We start from the raw sequence: 16,545 nt of genomic DNA on the forward strand, positions 1-16,545 counted from the left end.
TTTGGAAGAGCAGTCGAGTGCTCTTACCCACTGAGCCATCTCACCAGCCCATTTCTTGAATTTCTATTATTGGGACTGGAGAAAGAGGTGGCTGTTCATTAAATTAAAGCAGTTACTATTCATTAAAAATGGATATTTTTAGAAGTACATCAGGCTAATAATGCGTTGTTTTCATTTAGACTAGCTTCACCTAGTCTAAGCAGGCCTCTAAATCACTATTGTAGCTAAAACAGGCCTTGAACCCTTTTTTTTTTTAATATTTAAAAAGGATTAATTTGTGTGTGAATGCACACGTGTGGGTATCTTCAGAGACAAGAAGAGAACATTGGATACACTGGAGCTGGAGTTAACAGAAGTGGCTTTGTGGGTGCTGAAACTTGAACTCAGGTCATCTGGAAGAGTAGCCAATGCTTTTAATCTCTGAGTAGTCTCTCCAGACACTTTTATTTATTTCTTTGTTGGCTGTTATTTCTGTTGTTGGTTTTGTTTTGAGACAGGGTCTCTCTACAAAGCTCTGGCTATTCTGAAACTCACGATGTAGACTAGGCTGGCCTCAAACTCACAGTGTAGCTAGGAATGACCTATCTGCTGGGATTACAGGTACCACTGTACCTCGTTGTAAATTATTATTGTTGTATTTGTATTGAGTGAACGTGTGTGTGTCTGTGTTTATGTGTTGTGCTGTGTGGCTTCTGGAGATCACAGGTAGTCAGTCTTGGCAGCAGGCTAGCAGCAAACACCTCCAGTAGCTGTCTCACCAGTCCGATCGCATGTGTGCTGATCTGGTTTCTGAAGTCTTGCAAAATTCATGTGTCACCTGTTGTGGGGTTTTTTTTCTTTGTGTGTTTGTCAGCGCCCTCATATTGTGTCTGGTTTTGTTTGGTTTTGGTTTTTCAAGAGTTTCAGTAAGGTGAGCAAGGGCTCTTTACGAGTGGCTGATGGTAAAGAAAATGTCTCTTCCTTTTCTAGCAGCCACTGAATGCCACCCCCCCCAAAAAAAAAAAAAAGAAAAGAAAAGAAAAAGAAAGTATTTGGGGGGAGGAAAGGATTTATTTGGCTTATACTTCCACATCACAGTTCATCGAAGGCCATCAGGGTTGGAACATCCTGCTCATGGCTTGCTTAGCCTGCTTTCCTGTAGAACCCAGGACCACCAGTCCAGGGGTGGCACCACCCACAAAGGGCAGGACCCTCCCCTGTCTGTCACCAACAGGCTTGCCTACAGCCTGCTCTTATGGAAGTGTTGTCTAAATTGAGATGAGTCGACATGAAAACCAGTAGGATGGACAGATTTGTGGCTGAGCATCTGTTTTAATTACTTTTTGTTGCTGTGATAAAAACGTCCTGAAAATATCAAACCAGGGAAGAAAAGGTGTGTTTTGGCTTACAATCCCAGAATCCCATCAGAGCGGCAAGAGTGAGGCTAAGCCTTTTGGTTAGGAAGCAGAGTGAGAGGGAAGAGGGACCAGGCTGTACAACCTCAAAGCCCTCTTCCTAAATGTCTCGTAACCTTATGAATTTGTGCTATCAGCTAAGGACCAAGTGGTCAAACATGAGCTCATGGAAGATATTTTGTATTCACGTCACAACAGCATCCAAGAGCCTTGTGTTTTCTTAACTTTGACCAGCCATGAATCCCTGCCGTTGCGGCTGCCTGCTGCAGAGCAGTCTCTCTGACCAAAGCTGAGAGCAATATTGTCATAGACAAAAAAGGAAATCTGATAGGCACAGCGTGTCTGTAATAAGGCAGCAGACGCTTCATCTCCAGGCCCCATGACTTCCCTTGCCACAGGCTTCTGACCAGGTTTACAGCCCTAGATATGAATTCTCTCCAATGAATCCAGCTTCATATCTAACCAGAAAAGTTGGTCATCCCCATAACAGACTTGGCACCACTGCAACCTTGGGAGCACCTTGCCTGGCTAGTTACTGGAATAAGCCCCTAACTGAGGAAGCCTCGTGATGACCTTTCTCCCCAAGCAGGGGCCATAGCACCTTCAACACTGAGCGCTAACCCACAGGAAAGAGAGTTCCAGATGGTCAGTGACTTTCAGATACCCCATGCACTGCCACCAGAACTTGTGGTGTCTTGTGCATAGGGTCTTTCCATTTAGTTCTGATTGACAACCAACAGCAGTAGCAACTGCCTGTATTGTTTTGGGGGTTTCTGGTGCCTTCCTGATCAACAACTTACAGGGAAGTACTTCACCTTCCTAAGAGTTTTCCATGTAAAATATTCCTTGATTTACAATGAGGTTACAGCTTGGAGAGGGCAAAGCATTGTAAATAGGAAAGTTACTGAACAGGCAGGCATAATCTGTCAAACATCCTAGCAACACAGCTGTGATCTCTTGGCTGTTCACCATGGTAATTAAATAGTTAACAGAGGGTCAGTGAAATCGCTAAGCAGGTAACTGCTCACTCCACAAGCCTGACAACTTGAGTCTCGTTCCCAGAAACCACATACTGGCTCAAGGAGAAATGAATTCCACAGAATTGTCCTTTAATCTCCACATACATGTGCCATGTATGTTTCTGTACACACATACACAGCTAATCTATTTTTAGATTTGTTTTATATGTGTGAATGCATGTATGTGCACCACAAGTATGCTTGGACTTGGAGACCAGAAGAGGGTGCCAGGTCCTCCGGAACTGGAATTATGGATGATTGTACGCCTCCATATAAGTGCAGAGACCCACACCCGGGTCCTTTGCAGAGGCAGCAAGTGTTCTTTCCTGCCTTGCCATCTCTCCAGTCCATAATATAGTGTGGCTGGGAACTGCCTGTGGTTGCTGCACAACACCACAATTAGAGTGTCAAGTCACATAGCAATTTCTGGGAAGACAAAAACTCAAAGAGCAGCTTAGAGTGAATGTGTCATAACTTGAGCCAGTGTAAGTTGGGGGGGTGGGTGGGGAAGGTCTGTCATTCAGATCGTGCTGTCTGCATATTGTTTATTCTACAGCTTCAATGTCTTTGTTCTCTTGTGATTTTACACATGCTAAAATCTCCAGTATTGGATAAGAGTGAGGATGGCCATCACTCCTGTTGCGGGGGAAGCATTCAGTCTCACAGTGACATGTTACATTAGCTCCGCTTTAACCGTAGCTGTCTTAACAGATTGAGAGTGTTGGTCTCCTCTCTTCCAAGTGTTAGGATTACAGGCATCTGCCACCATGCCTCCTCTAGCCCCAACGTAAGCTTTCCCTCAACCAAATCTTTGGTTACCCTAAAATACATTTTGTGCAAGAGGAGGAGGATTCCTTTTTTGTTTTTGTTTTTGTTGTTTGGCTTTTCGAGGCAGGGTTTCTCTGTGTAGCCCTGGCTGTCCTGGAACTCACTTTGTAGACCAGGCTGGCCTCGAACTCAGAAATCTGCCTGCCTCTGCCTCCCGAGTGCTGGGATTAAAGGCGTGCGCCACCACTGCTAGGTGCGGAGGAGGATTCTTTTACCTACTGATTTTATTTATTTTTAAAAGATTGACTTGTTTTTAGTTTATATGTATGGATGTTTTACTTGTATGTACACATACCACATGCCTGTGTGGTGCCCGAGGAGGCCGGAAGAGTGTATCCAGTCCCCAGAACTGGAGTTGCAGACAGTTGTGAGCTGCTAAGGATGGGATGTTGGGAACTGAACCATGGTCCTCTGGAAAAGCATCAAGTGCTTTTATCTGCCGAGCCGTATCTCCAGCCCTATACTTCTGGTTTTCAGAATGAGTTTGTTCTCTATTATCTTCCAAAGGTTATGGAAACCCATTAGAACATGCTTGAAACTGTCTTTAATATCTGCAAACCCGCACCTTCAAATTGGCATTTATTCCTCTAGACCCTGGTGGTTAGAGGACAACACACCCAGGAGTCAGTTCTCTGAGGTTGCTAGGCTTGTTGGCAAGCAGCCTCACCCACTGAGCCATCTCAGCAGCCCGTGCACCGAGCATTCTAACCCGGCAGTAGCTGTCATTCTACTGAGATCACTCATTGCTAGGTTCAGAATGGTCCAGCTTAGCTTTGTAGGAGCTAGTCGGGTTCCTTGGTCATTTAAGAGTATTTACCGTTGTGAGAGTATGATGCATTTGCCTGGATGTGATTGTTCCAGGGCACAGGTGTGGAGGTCAGAGGTCAGCTTGCTGGGGCTCCTCTTATTTTTACATGGATTTGGAGGCGCCAACTCAGGTCATCATGTATCTATGGTGAGTATTTTACCTGATGTCAGCCTCTCTTGGTCATTTTGATTTTTGATAGTGTCCCTGTGTGTTGGTATGACAAGACAACCTAAGAAATAAAAGGTCTTTTGGATAATGCCTTCAGTCCCAGCACTCAGGAGGCTGGGGCAGGCAGATCTGACTTTGAGGCGGACCTCGTTTACATGGTGAGTTCTGGAACAGCCAGGGCTACACAGAGGAACCCTGTCTTGTCTTGAAAATCCAGAAAAGAAAACAAAATGTTTAAAAGAAAACTTAGTGACATTAATTTTCATTTGTTTGTTTTAGGATTTTCTTACTATGTAGCAAAGGGTGGACTTGAACTCCTTTTTTTATTTTTTATTTTATTTTATATATATATATATATATTTTGTTTTTGTTTTTCGAGACAGGGTTTCTCTGTACAGTCCTGGCTGTCCTGGAACTCACTCTGTAGACCAGGCTGGCCTCGAACTCAGAAATCTGCCTGCCTCTGCCTCCTGAGTGCTGGCATTAAAGGCGTGCGCCACCACGCCTGGCTCGGACTTGAACTCCTGATCCTGCTTCTGTGCTTCCCAAGTCCTGGGACTCTTATAGATAATAAATTAAAGGAAGGTAGAGGTGTGTGGAGGTGTAATTCTATAGAGTGCTGGTTTAGTATAGTTGAAGCCCGGGGTGGCTCCCTAGCATTGCATAAGACTAGGTGTACCAGTACTTGCCTGCAGCCCTGCAGCCCTGCAGCCCTGCAGCCCTGCGCGGATACACATGACTCTTGTTTCAAGACAAGGTTTTGCAGTGAGATTTTTTTGGTCTCACTAAAAAATATGTTAATATGTTTTTGTCATATTTTACATTTGTTTATATTTCACAGACAGTTTATGTTTGGAGTTCTGGGGATTCTTTTTTTTTTTATTTAGAGAATACTTTATTAGTTTTTGTAATCAAACCCACGTAGATAAGACCTTACATATTTAATACAGTGCGTTACCCCTGTACAAATGGAAAAAAAAATTAAGTTCAACATTTCTAGACCAATATGGCTGTTAATTTCTGTACAATGCCAACTCAACACAGTAAACTGGGATACTTTTTTCCAAAGTTGACAGCACAGCTAAAGTTTCCAAAAAATTCAAATTATATATATGTATATATATATTTATATTTATATAAAAAGACCAATAATAACAGTATGTTATGCATCAATAGCAGCAACAGCTTTTCCAGGTTCTGCAATCATTTGAACAAAATTGTAGAGACATCCAGCACACTCTATTAAAAAAAATAAGTAAAAAACAAAATAGTTCTGGGGATTCTTGAGAGGTTGTAAAAGGGCCAGAGAGGCTGCAGAGGTGGCTGCTGCTGTCTTTGCTGTTTGCTGCATTGCTGGCTGCTGGTTGCTTTTGCTGAGTTGCTGCTTGGAGATCCCCTGACAATGAGGATCAACATTGCTCCAAGGAACTCTACACTCCTAATCAGCCAGAAGTAGTCTAAAGAGATTTATGACCTTTCCCTTCTAACCTTTCCTGCCTCCCTGGTGTTGGGGGTTGGAAGGGATTGGGGTGGAGAAGGGTGGTACATATAAGAACCCAGTAAAGTAGCCAATAAGCATAGTTACAGGGTTTTTCTGTGTAGCTCTAGCTGTCCAGGAATTCTCTTTGTAAATCAGGCTGGCTTTGCATTCAGACATCCACACGCTTCTGCCTTCATGTCCTGGGATTAAAGGCTTGTGCTACCATGCCTGGTGAAGACTCTTGTCTTTAAAAACAGATATAACCAAGGACTCCAGTTTGAAGTGATGCATTTGTTCTAAGGGGCATTTCAAGTTCACATCTGATTTCAGGGTGTCCCTTTGCAGAGTTGTGAAATACCACCAAGTGTCAAGCCGGTGAACATAGGGAATGGTTTAGCAGCCTAGGACTCCACTTGGTTTGGACTGTGTGCCCATTCCTCTTCCTGTAAAGCATGTCGTGGCAACCTGGGACCCTTACCTGCATATGCCATGCCCACATCCCTCTCTTAGCAACGTAGCTAGCAACCTGCTAGCAAACGAGGACCCCTGCCTGTATGCACATACCACTGTGAACAGTGGGATAAATCTCCCTTCCTCTTAACCACTGTCACATTTGATAGGTTCTATTCAATTTGTCCTCAAAGTGGAGTTTTAGGGAGAATCCCCTACTTACCATTCTTATGTCTGTGTGTAATTGGACATACATATGACTAAAGTCAGATTCACTATGGGAAGGGATGTACACAGTTGGGAAATGGTTATAGAATAATCTGTCAATCAAAATAGAAACCTACCACACTTAGGAACTAGCCGCACCTTCCTCTACACTCCATAAAAAGCCCAGGGGAAAAACCTTTCTAATCTGTTGGTTTGCTTTGGATAAGGTAACTTTGCTACTTTGCAATCTGAGTATATCTTTCTTTCTTTCTTGTGTGAAATGCCAAGACCCTGGGAATTCTGTCCAGAACACCCAGACCCACCACTAGCAGCAAACCTGTTCCTTTAGTTGTCAAATTACAGCCTTGGACCTCTTTGGAAGAAAGCTATCACTGGGGTGGGCTTTGAGAGTTTATGCTTTGCTGCTATTCTAGTTGGCTCACTCTGCTTCGTGTTTATGGTTGAAGAGGTGACGTCCAGCCACCTAACCTGGCTGCCTGGTGCTATTATGGACTTCCCCTCTGGACCCATAAATCAAAATGAACTCTTCCATAAGGTTTTGGTCGTTGCGTTTTATTACAAAAAGTAAGCAGCGCACACTTTAAGAGCCTTCGTTTTGGCTTTTCATTTGATGGGACGAACTCACCATGTATATACTACCTTGAACTTGAGTTTAGCCTGCCTTGGGGCCAGGATTTGAGGGTATGACAACCAGTCTTGGCATGGCCATCTTCTTTGCAGAGAGAACAGCTTGTCTGCATTCATTCTCTCTGATAACAAGGGAGGGAGGTGCTCATCTTACTCCTCCAGTTTATCCTTCCCTAGAAGCTAATCTTCTTAGAGATTATCGCCTCTGGTAATCTTAAACCCCTCTCCATAGGCACCTTATTAGTGTATAAGATGAACCAATTTACTTATTTTGTGACAGGATCTTCCTGTGCTTCCGTCACTGGTGTCAAATTCCTAGGCTGGGACAACCGGCATGCACCACTGGTACAAGTCCTAAATTAGCTTATATAAATGTTTATAAAAGCGGTTCTCACGGTTACTAGCACATGTTGACTTTCTGCTGCTGTGTCAGCCACCCCAGATGACGAGCGTATAGAGTGGAAAGGTTCACTGTGGCTCACAGACCCAGGGGCTCCGTCACTTATGAGCCTGTGCTGAGGCAGTGTCTCTTGCAGGCATTACTTGGAAGCGAAGTTGCTCGCTTGTGGCCAGGAAGAGAAAAGGGGAAGAGATGGGGTGCTGGGGTACCCACTGAGGGCACACCTCCACTGAACGAGAGACCTCCCAGGAGACCTCTTTCAGCATTTCTTCCACTGCGACAACACTAAGTTGTGGAGAATGTCCTTACCACAGAAGACTTCGGGGGACAGTCCAGATAGCATGTGAAGTGAATTGGCGATCAACACAGCATGGTTTGAAAGGTTTTGAATTCAGATTGATATTGTAGCCTTAGCCTTGTTGGAATCTTCCGTATGACCTGAACATGAAGTTTTGTTTCCTAGTGTGTCAAATTGGAGTAAATATCTTCCTTAGAGGCAAAGCCTCCTTAGGTAACCCTAGTGCTGGCCAGCCTGGAACTCACTGTGTAGTCTCATATGGTAAACATCTTGGGTAAATTATAAATTATTGAAGGAGCTCATTGGAATCTTTGTTGTAATTTTAAGGGCAACATCAAGAGGCTCACAGCTGCCTGTGACTCCAGTTCCAGGGGAATCTTATGCCCTTTGGCCTCCACAGTCAACTGCATACATCTAGTACACACAAATCTACAAAGGCACACATAGATACACATAAGTAAAAGTAGAACCCAAAACAAATACATTGAGTCAGTTTTATAAAAACAGCACAAAGATGATAAAATTACTGAATATATTCCCCAACATTTATTAAACAAATTCAGGATATATTGCAAAATGAAATGACTTGATTATAAAACAGAAGGTAGTCACTTCACATTTCTGCACCCATTGTGTTTCTCTTTCTGCTGGGTCTGATGGTCACACCCACAGTCACAACACTTGGGGAACCAAGGCAGGAGATAGTTTGAAGCCTGCTGGCTACACACAGAGAAATTGTCTTTAAAAAGCAAACAAGGGCTGGAGAGGTGGTTCAACCTTTCAGAGCATGTACTATGACTACCATTGCAGCTGTCCTGTGTTGCAGGAAATATTAAAAATGAACTCCCCGGTCGGGCTGGACCACGCTCCTATGCTCCAGCCATCAGCAACTCTATCCAGCTAGCCCCCCACAACATCTGGCTGAGCCACTAGTTCCCTCTCCACCATCGGTGGTCCCACATGCCAGTAACCAAGTAAGGCAAAACTCTTGAACCTTATAATTAACCAGTCAGATTTATGTATCAATAAATTCTCAATTTACAAGAAGCCAATACAATAATTTCAGAACCAACTGATAGTGATAAAAGTTTTATCCCAGTTATTCTGATTTTATGGTATCATAATTGCCTGTCTGGTTAAAGCCATGGCTGGTTCACATCCTCCTCCATTCTCCTTCCCTCTCCCCCCCCCCACTGTGTCTCTGCAACTCTTAGAGCTGCCTCCCTTTTCCTTGTCCAATCACGGGCTTTCTGCTGCCCTAATGTGATTGGGCAGGGAAAACTCCTGTAACAGTCCTGGATTCAGTTCCTGACACCTATATCAAGCAGCTCACAGCTACTTATGGCTTCAGTTCTAGAAGATCCAGTATCATCTGGCTTCCCCCAGGCATCTACAAGCCTGTGGTACATTTAAACACATGCATAAATCCATTTAAAAATAAACCTAAAAACCCCGTAACTAGAAACAAATTCTATAAATCAGGCATTTGGGAAGAGCTTAGCAAGACGCCTCTTGTTTCTCAGGAGAGCTGGAACAGGCTGGCAGTGGTAGGGAGCCTTACTCTTTATTTCATTTTTGAGACAATCCCACTATCTATCCATAAATGGTCCGGACCCTGTATGTAGATCAGGCGGGCCTGTAATCCTGAGATCCTCCTGCCTCTGCCTCCAGAGTGCTGAGATTAAGATTTATTTATTTTTTAAGATTAGCAAATGCCGGGCGTGGTGGCGCACGCCTTTAATCCCAGCACTCGGGAGGCAGAGGCAGGCGGATTTCTGAGTTCGAGGCCAGCCTGGTCTACAAAGTGAGTTCCAGGACAGCCAGGGCTATACAGAGAAACCCTGTCTCGAAAAACCAAAAAAAAAAACAAAAAACAAAAAACAAAACAAAACAACTGCTTGTGGACGTTGTACATCGTGGTGCGGAGCCTAGTGCGCACCACGATGTACAACGTCCACAAGCAGCTTTCCATCTTTTGGTTAAGTTGGGAAAAGGACTGTCAAATTTGTTGATTTTCTCAAAAACAAAAAAAAAAGATTAGCGAATAGACAGTTTATTAAGAAACATGCACTCCAGTGGAGGAAGTGGGCCGGAAGGTGGAGCTAGCTTGGACGCCCAGTGGCACCTGGTGCCTGGAAGATTGGACAATCTGTTCTAATCTCCCGGCCCCTCATTCTCTGGCTCTTTCCTCCACCCGTGTCTTGCTTGTTCTCTTTCACCTGTCTCTGAGCAACTCTCCTGGTAAGACTGTCTTCCTGTGCTGCTCTCTTAGGTAGCTTTCCTTCCTCTCTTCCCATGAGAGTTGGGCATAGCGTATTCTGTCAGATCTTTTTCTGATTCGTCACTTTCTCTGCCACTCAATTAGACATCACTTTCTTTCTTTCTTTTTTCCTTTTCTTTCTTTCTTTCTTTTTTTTTTTTCGAGACAGGGTTTCTCTGTGTAGCCCTGGCTGTCCTGGAACTCACTCTGTAGACCAGGCTGCCCTCGAACTCAGAAATCCGCCTGCCTCAGCCTCCCAAGTGTGCATATGTCTTAAGGTTTCTATTGTGTCAAACACCATGACCAAAGCAGTTTGTGGAGGGAAGGGTTACTTGGCTTATACTTCTGTGTCATAGTCTGTCACTGAAGGGACTCAAAGCAAGGGAGGACTCAAATGGGGCAGGAAGGGCATAGAGGGCGCTGCTTACAAGTTTGCTCTTTTTTTAAGAGTTATTTTATGTATATGAGTATGTTGTAGTGGGACAGATGGTTGTGAGCCATCATGTGGTTGCTGGGAATTGAACTCAGGACCTCTGCTTGCTCCAGCCCCACTCTCTCTGGCCCAAAGATTTATTTATTATTATATGTGATGGAGCCGGTACTGGATCCCAGGAGCTGGAGCTGAAGAAGGCTGTGAGTTGCCATGTGGGTGCTGGAGATCAAACCCTGGTCCTGCACTCTTAATGAGGGAGCCACTCCTCCAGACTCAGGCTCCAAGCTTTAAATGCCAGACACTTGCAGCTCTTAAGTACTCAGGTCAGAGGCACACTGCTCAGGTCAGAGGCACACTGCTCTGGAGTTTGAGTGACAGTGGGCGGGCTAGCACCCAGCTACTAAGTATTACAGCGTCTTCAGTGTGCCAAGACCTTTGGCTCATAACCCTTGGCCTTCTGCGAGAGCAGTATGTGCTCTTAATCTCAAAGTTATCTTTCCCTCTCCTCTCTCCCCTTCTGCTCTCATCTCTTCTACTCCCTTCCCCTCCTCTCTCTTCTCCTTCCTTTTCCCTCCTCTCCCCCACCTCAAGGTCTCACTCTGAAGCTCAGGCTAGTTCTGGAATTCATCATGTAGACCAGACTAGCTTGGAACCCACAGTAATTCTCCTGTCAGAAGAGGGCATCAGATCCCATCACAGATGGCTGTGAGCCACCATGTGCTTGCTGGGAGTTGAACTCAGGACCTCTGCAAGAGCAGTCAGTACTCTTAACCGCTGAGCCATCTCTCCAGCCCCCACTAAAGTGTCAGACTCTTAGTATTATCTTATGAACCCCAGTGTTAAAACCAACCAACCAATTAAACCTTATTTGCCAGATAGGATGGACTGTTATACACACACACACAGCAGTTATGTGAAATTCAACTTTAACTGGCTCTATCCTCTGTCTGGCAACACAAGCTAGTGCAACATGCTGAAGTAATACATCACACTATCTGTGATCTCCCAAGGTTCTGTCCCTCCTCCATTGTGCACAAGTTTCTCGGCCTTTTTTTTTTTTTTTTGGTTTTTCGAGCAAGGGTTTCTTTTAAAACCCCTGGCTGTCCTGGAACTCACTTTGTAGACCAGGCTGGCCTCGAACTCAGAAATTCGCCTGCCTCTGCCTCCCAAGTGCTGGGATTAAAGGCTTGCGCCACCACGCCCGGCTGTTTCTCGGCCTTTTTGTCTCTTGAAATGAAAGGTATTAACTCCGGACACAGGTGCAGTATGTGCCGCAAGCAGCGAGGAGTTGTCACGGGAAGGGCTGCTAGAATCCTGCTTTGACACTTGTTTCCCCAAAGCGGCTTCCAGTTACAGGTCGCACAGGCCTGGCAGGAGGCCGACCGCCCGACTCCAAGATGGCGGCTGCGGCGTCCGCCCGGAGTCAAGATGGCGGCCCGCGGCCACGCCTGCGCTCTGGGCGCTCCTCCCCCTAGCCTCGCTGGGGCGGGGGGCGCGACTGCGGTTGCGGTGCGCGCCGGTCGTCTTCCACCGCGGTGGCTGTCGCCGCGGCTCCCCGTCCCGCGCCATGCAACTCCTCTGCTGGTGGCAAGTCCTGCTGTGGGTGCTGGGCCTTCCGGCCCGCGGCCTGGAGGGTGAGTGCGGACGGGGTCGGGCGAAGGCGGCTGCGTGGGGGCGACGCGCTGCCACCCGCGGGCGGTGCGGGACGGGGCGTGGCGGTGGGGGTGCTGGGCGGTGGAGGCCGAACCTGCCCAGGCCCCTCGGCGCGCCTGGCCCGATACCCTTTGCGATGCGCACTTTCCGATCAGCCATCATCCGCAGACACCTGACTTTCGTTGTGTCCTGATTAGAATCCCAGAGCTCTGATCTCCTTCAGTCCTTCCAGCTGCCGCGGGAGACAGCCTCCCTGAATACCTCCTTTTCACAGGCTGGGGACGAGGAGGAGGAGGCTCGGAGGGAATAAGCTATTTGCCTGTTCGCACTTTGTAGTAAATATCAGAGCCTGAGGTCTCTCCGACGTCAAAGTTGACGCTGGAGTTGATCTTGCTGGGCCACTCTTGCTCAGTTGGGATCTGTATGAAGGAGACACCAGAAAACCAACATCAGATTACTGGGGGCCCGTGTTTATGTGGGGATCCCTTTAAGTGGGGGAAAGGAGCCACTCTGTGCTAGAGTGGGGAGCAAAGCGAGAGGATTTCTTAGTTCATGGCTCTTTTATCCACTCCTATTAAAAGTCCATTTCTTTCTTTCCTTTTCTTTTGGATTTATTTATTTATTTATTTATAGTCTCTTTTTTGAGACAGTGTTTAAATCTGGAGCCTGGCTGTCCTAGAACTTACTCTGTAGGCCAGGCTAGCCTCTAACTCAAGAGATCTGCTTGCCTCTGCCTCCCGAGTGCTGGGATTAAATCCCACCACTGCCTGGTTTACACCAAACATTTTTTGTTGCTATTGTCGTTTGTTTTGAGACAGCCCAGACTGGCCCCGCTTGGTGATCCTCCAGCCTGTCTAGGGCTGTGATTACAGACCTCACTGTTTCCACTTAGGGACGCCCAACCTGGAACTGAGACGCAGAACCTAAATCCTCTTTCAATGCTCTGCCGCCAGAGATGGGGGCCTGAAGTGGGAGCCAGTGCCTGTCAGATCTCACCACCCCAAATTGGAATTTTCATTCTCTTTAATCACTAGCCTTAAAAATGAAGATGCATGGAATAGTGGGCTCTCTAGACTTCTTTCTCAAAGAGAAGTCACTAGAACAACAAGCAGAAAATGGGGTCGGAGTGTCCCAGCCCCCTCCATCAGGGTTTGTTACAGGCCTGTGGTGGTCCTGACCAGAAAGCAGCAAGGCTGGGAACTGCTCCCTTTGGCCTGTGCTAGCTGTCTGAAGGTTCTAGACGGGTTCAGCAGCCTCCACTGGATGTGGTGGCACAGGCCTGTGATTCCACCCCAGCCTGTGTGGAGGCAGAAGGATGGGGAATTCAAAGCCTGTAGCAGACAAAAGAAACAAAACAATATTAGGTTTTTAGTTTCTCTACAGTCAATGCATACATTAATAGATCCTCATAAATACTCAGGTTTCCCAGAGTTGGTAGTCATTGTGAACTCGGAAAATGCATGATACATTTGTTCACACATTCATGCAGACCCTGAAGATGCCACCAATTGACTAGGGTATTGATCACATGGCTAGGCTATAGCCTGGGCATAAAGGAACCTTCACCAGCTGGCTCCTCCTCTGAGGGGCTGAAAATACAAGGCTTCCCCCCCCCCCCAGCAGATACTGTTGACGGACTAGCATCTGGTTTTAGGAGTGCTGCCCAGGGACCTAGGAATGACAGTGAACTGGCCTTGTGTTCCAAGATCCCGTAGTCCTCTTTACTAGGGAGTCAGTCAGCGGATTGCTAGTTTGTTACTTTTTTTTTGGCATGCGTCACAATGTAGCCCATTCTAGTTTGAAGTCACAGAAATCCCCCTGCCTCAGGTTCCCTGTAACTGGGATTATAGGAGTGATCTACTACGCTCAGCTCACTGAGTCTGTCCATGAATTCTGTGCACTGCACTGCTGGGCCCCAGTGTGCATGGGAGGGTTAGACAAAGTGGAGGGCCTGCCATCCTAACTGGAGGGCACGGCAGCTATCAAATGGATACAAATTATTAAGTGAATTATAAGGGAGGAATACATCAAGGTAAGCCTAGCACATCGTTGGGTGCGTCTGGAGACTGCTGACCCTGCTGTAAAGGGTAGGGTGGATGTCCATATGGAAGTGATCCTGGATTTGCCTGGGGATGAAGAGGTGGCGCCGAGGAACCATTCTCAGGAACCGTCCAAGGCAGGATGGGGGACAGTGGGAGTGATCAGGCACCAGACAGTTACATAGGGCAGGGGATGCCACTCAAAGAGGGTTTTTTTTTTTTTTAGATTTATTTATTTATTATATGTACACTGTAGCTGTCTTCAGGCATTCCAGAAGAGGGCATCAGATCTCGTTACAGATGGTTGTGAGCCACCATGTGGTTGCTGGGATTTGAACTCTGGACCTTCGGAAGAGCAGTCGGTGCTCTTATTCACTGAGCCATCTCACCAGCCCTCAAAGAGTTTTAAACTGGGGAGAAGCAAGATCAGGTCTGACCAGGTCTGAAGGGAGATGGACTAAGAGCGGGTTCCCAGGAGACTTAAGTATCTGGGGTGCACCGCCGGGGAGAGAGCCAGGTGAGTTAGAGGAGTAGATTAGGGTTTACTCTGCCTCCCCCCAGTCATTGTCAAAGCCAAATAAAATAACCATAGTCAGAGTCTCAGTCATTTGTAAGCTGGGGGTAAGCAGAAATTGGTTCTACTACATAGGTCACCACCATTATTACATTCTCAGTGTCTTTGTTATCTTTTCCTTTTTTTTTTTTTTTTTTTGGTTTTTTGAGACAGGGTTTCTCTGTGTAGCCCTCGCTGTCCTGGAACTCACTCTGTAGACCAGAAATCCACCTGCCTCTGCCTCCCAAGTGCTGGGATTAAAGGCATGTGCCATCACTGCTCGGCTCCTGGCATCTTTTTATACAGCATCTTTGCTTGTGGTCTCCAGAACTGGAGATGGTAGTGGCTCTCTTATAGTAAAATGGAAACTTTTTTCTCCATCCGGGTGAGTCTCATTTGGGAAGATAATTGTAAGTTTTTGGGGTTCATTTGCTTTCAAGTCAGATATGACAGTATGCTGCCCTGCTTTAGTTGCCGAGGACAGTGGTCACATGTGGCAGGAGGAGAGGCCTGTCCCGGCTCTGCAGGAAGGAGCTGTGTACCTGCATGAAGAGGAGGCTGCTCAGGGCCATTGGGACCAGGCAAAAGTGGCAGAACCCACGGAGGCCTCTCTGGGTCCGCGCGGAGATCCCATGGTGGTGCTGTCAGTGATCCCAGGGGCAGCTGAGGACCAACAGAGCTCCGGGGCTCACGATGGCACCTGCAGTGCACAGGGAGAGGAGGCCCCGCACTGCGGCGGGCTGCAGGGTGCAGGTGGCTTCCAGGATCTGGAAGAGGGGTACTATGCTGAGCCTGGAGTGGCTGAGGTTGAGCCCGGAGCCACCGAGGATGCCAACAGCACCGACAGCCTCAAGTCCCCCAAGGTGAACTGCGAGGAGAGGAATGTGACCGGGCTAGAAAACTTCACTCTGAAGATTTTAAATATGTCCCAGGTAGGAAGCACGCGGTAATGTCTGTCTGTCTCTGTGTGTCTACATCTGTCTCCATGTCTCCGTCTTTCTTTTCAAGCTCACCTTATGATCTAATACTCATCAGCTTTTGGATGGATATTGTCCAGGTTGGTCTCCAACCCCTGGGCTCAGGTGGGCGTGACCAGAGCATGCTGCCTCAGCATCCTTTCTGCTCAGCCTCTTCCCTGTTACTTGAGGATGGTGTCGAATGACTGCCACAGCGCAGCTGACTGCTACTCTGGACAGGTCTCATGTATCCTAGGTTGGCCTTCAATTGCTGTGTAGCAAAAGATGACCTATGACTTTATTTTTATTTTTTTTAAGATTTATTATTTATTTATTTATTCATTTATATAAGTATACTATAGCTGTCTTCACACACACCAGAAGAGGGTGTCAGATCCCATTACAGATGGTTGTGAGCTACCATGTGGTTGCTGGGATTTGAACTCAGAACTTCTGGAAGAGCAGCCAGTGCTCTGAACTGCTGAGCCATCTCTCCAGCCCACCCTATGACTTAAAATGTTGATTCTTCTGTCTCAGCCTCTGGAGTGCTGGGGTCTTAGGTCTGCACTACCACGCTTAATATTATGAGGTGTGGGGGATTTGTATTGTAACCCTGCTGTCTTAAAAGAAAAGATGATGTCTAGGTGACCAAAAGCCAGTCGTTCTTAGAACACTCCCACTACCAAGGCCATGGAAAGCGTTCTCCTGGACACCCGGGCGCTTGTGATCAGATTCCCAGCAGGTCCCGTCTCTAGAGCTGAGATTAGCTTGGGGATAGAGCACTTGCTTAGCTTGTGTAAGGCCTTGGTCCAATTCCCAGCACCACCAAAAAATAAATGTTTTTTAAAAAGTCTGAATGAGCCGGGCGTGGTGGCGCACGCCTTTAATCCCAGCACTCGGGAGGCAGAGGCAGGTGGATTTCTGAGTTCGAGGCCAGCCTGGTCTACAAAG

The 16,545-nt window shown here is 46.7% G+C and overlaps 1 protein-coding gene across 1 annotated transcript in view; it reads left to right on the forward strand.

The window, feature by feature from the left end:
- The first annotated feature begins 11,837 nt into the window (after positions 1–11,837).
- Txndc15 (thioredoxin domain containing 15) overlaps positions 11,838–16,545 on the forward strand; it is a 13,553-nt gene continuing 8,845 nt past the window's right edge. Inside the window, exons 1-2 of the mRNA XM_021215638.1 lie at positions 11,838–12,027; positions 15,110–15,570. Of these exons, the coding sequence (XP_021071297.1) occupies positions 11,961–12,027; positions 15,110–15,570 (528 nt within the window). The 5' untranslated portion in view covers positions 11,838–11,960. The remainder of the gene's footprint in view (positions 12,028–15,109; positions 15,571–16,545) is intronic.

This window comes from Mus pahari, chromosome 16 (assembly GCF_900095145.1).
Source record: "Mus pahari chromosome 16, PAHARI_EIJ_v1.1, whole genome shotgun sequence".
NCBI lineage: Eukaryota > Metazoa > Chordata > Mammalia > Rodentia > Muridae > Mus > Mus pahari.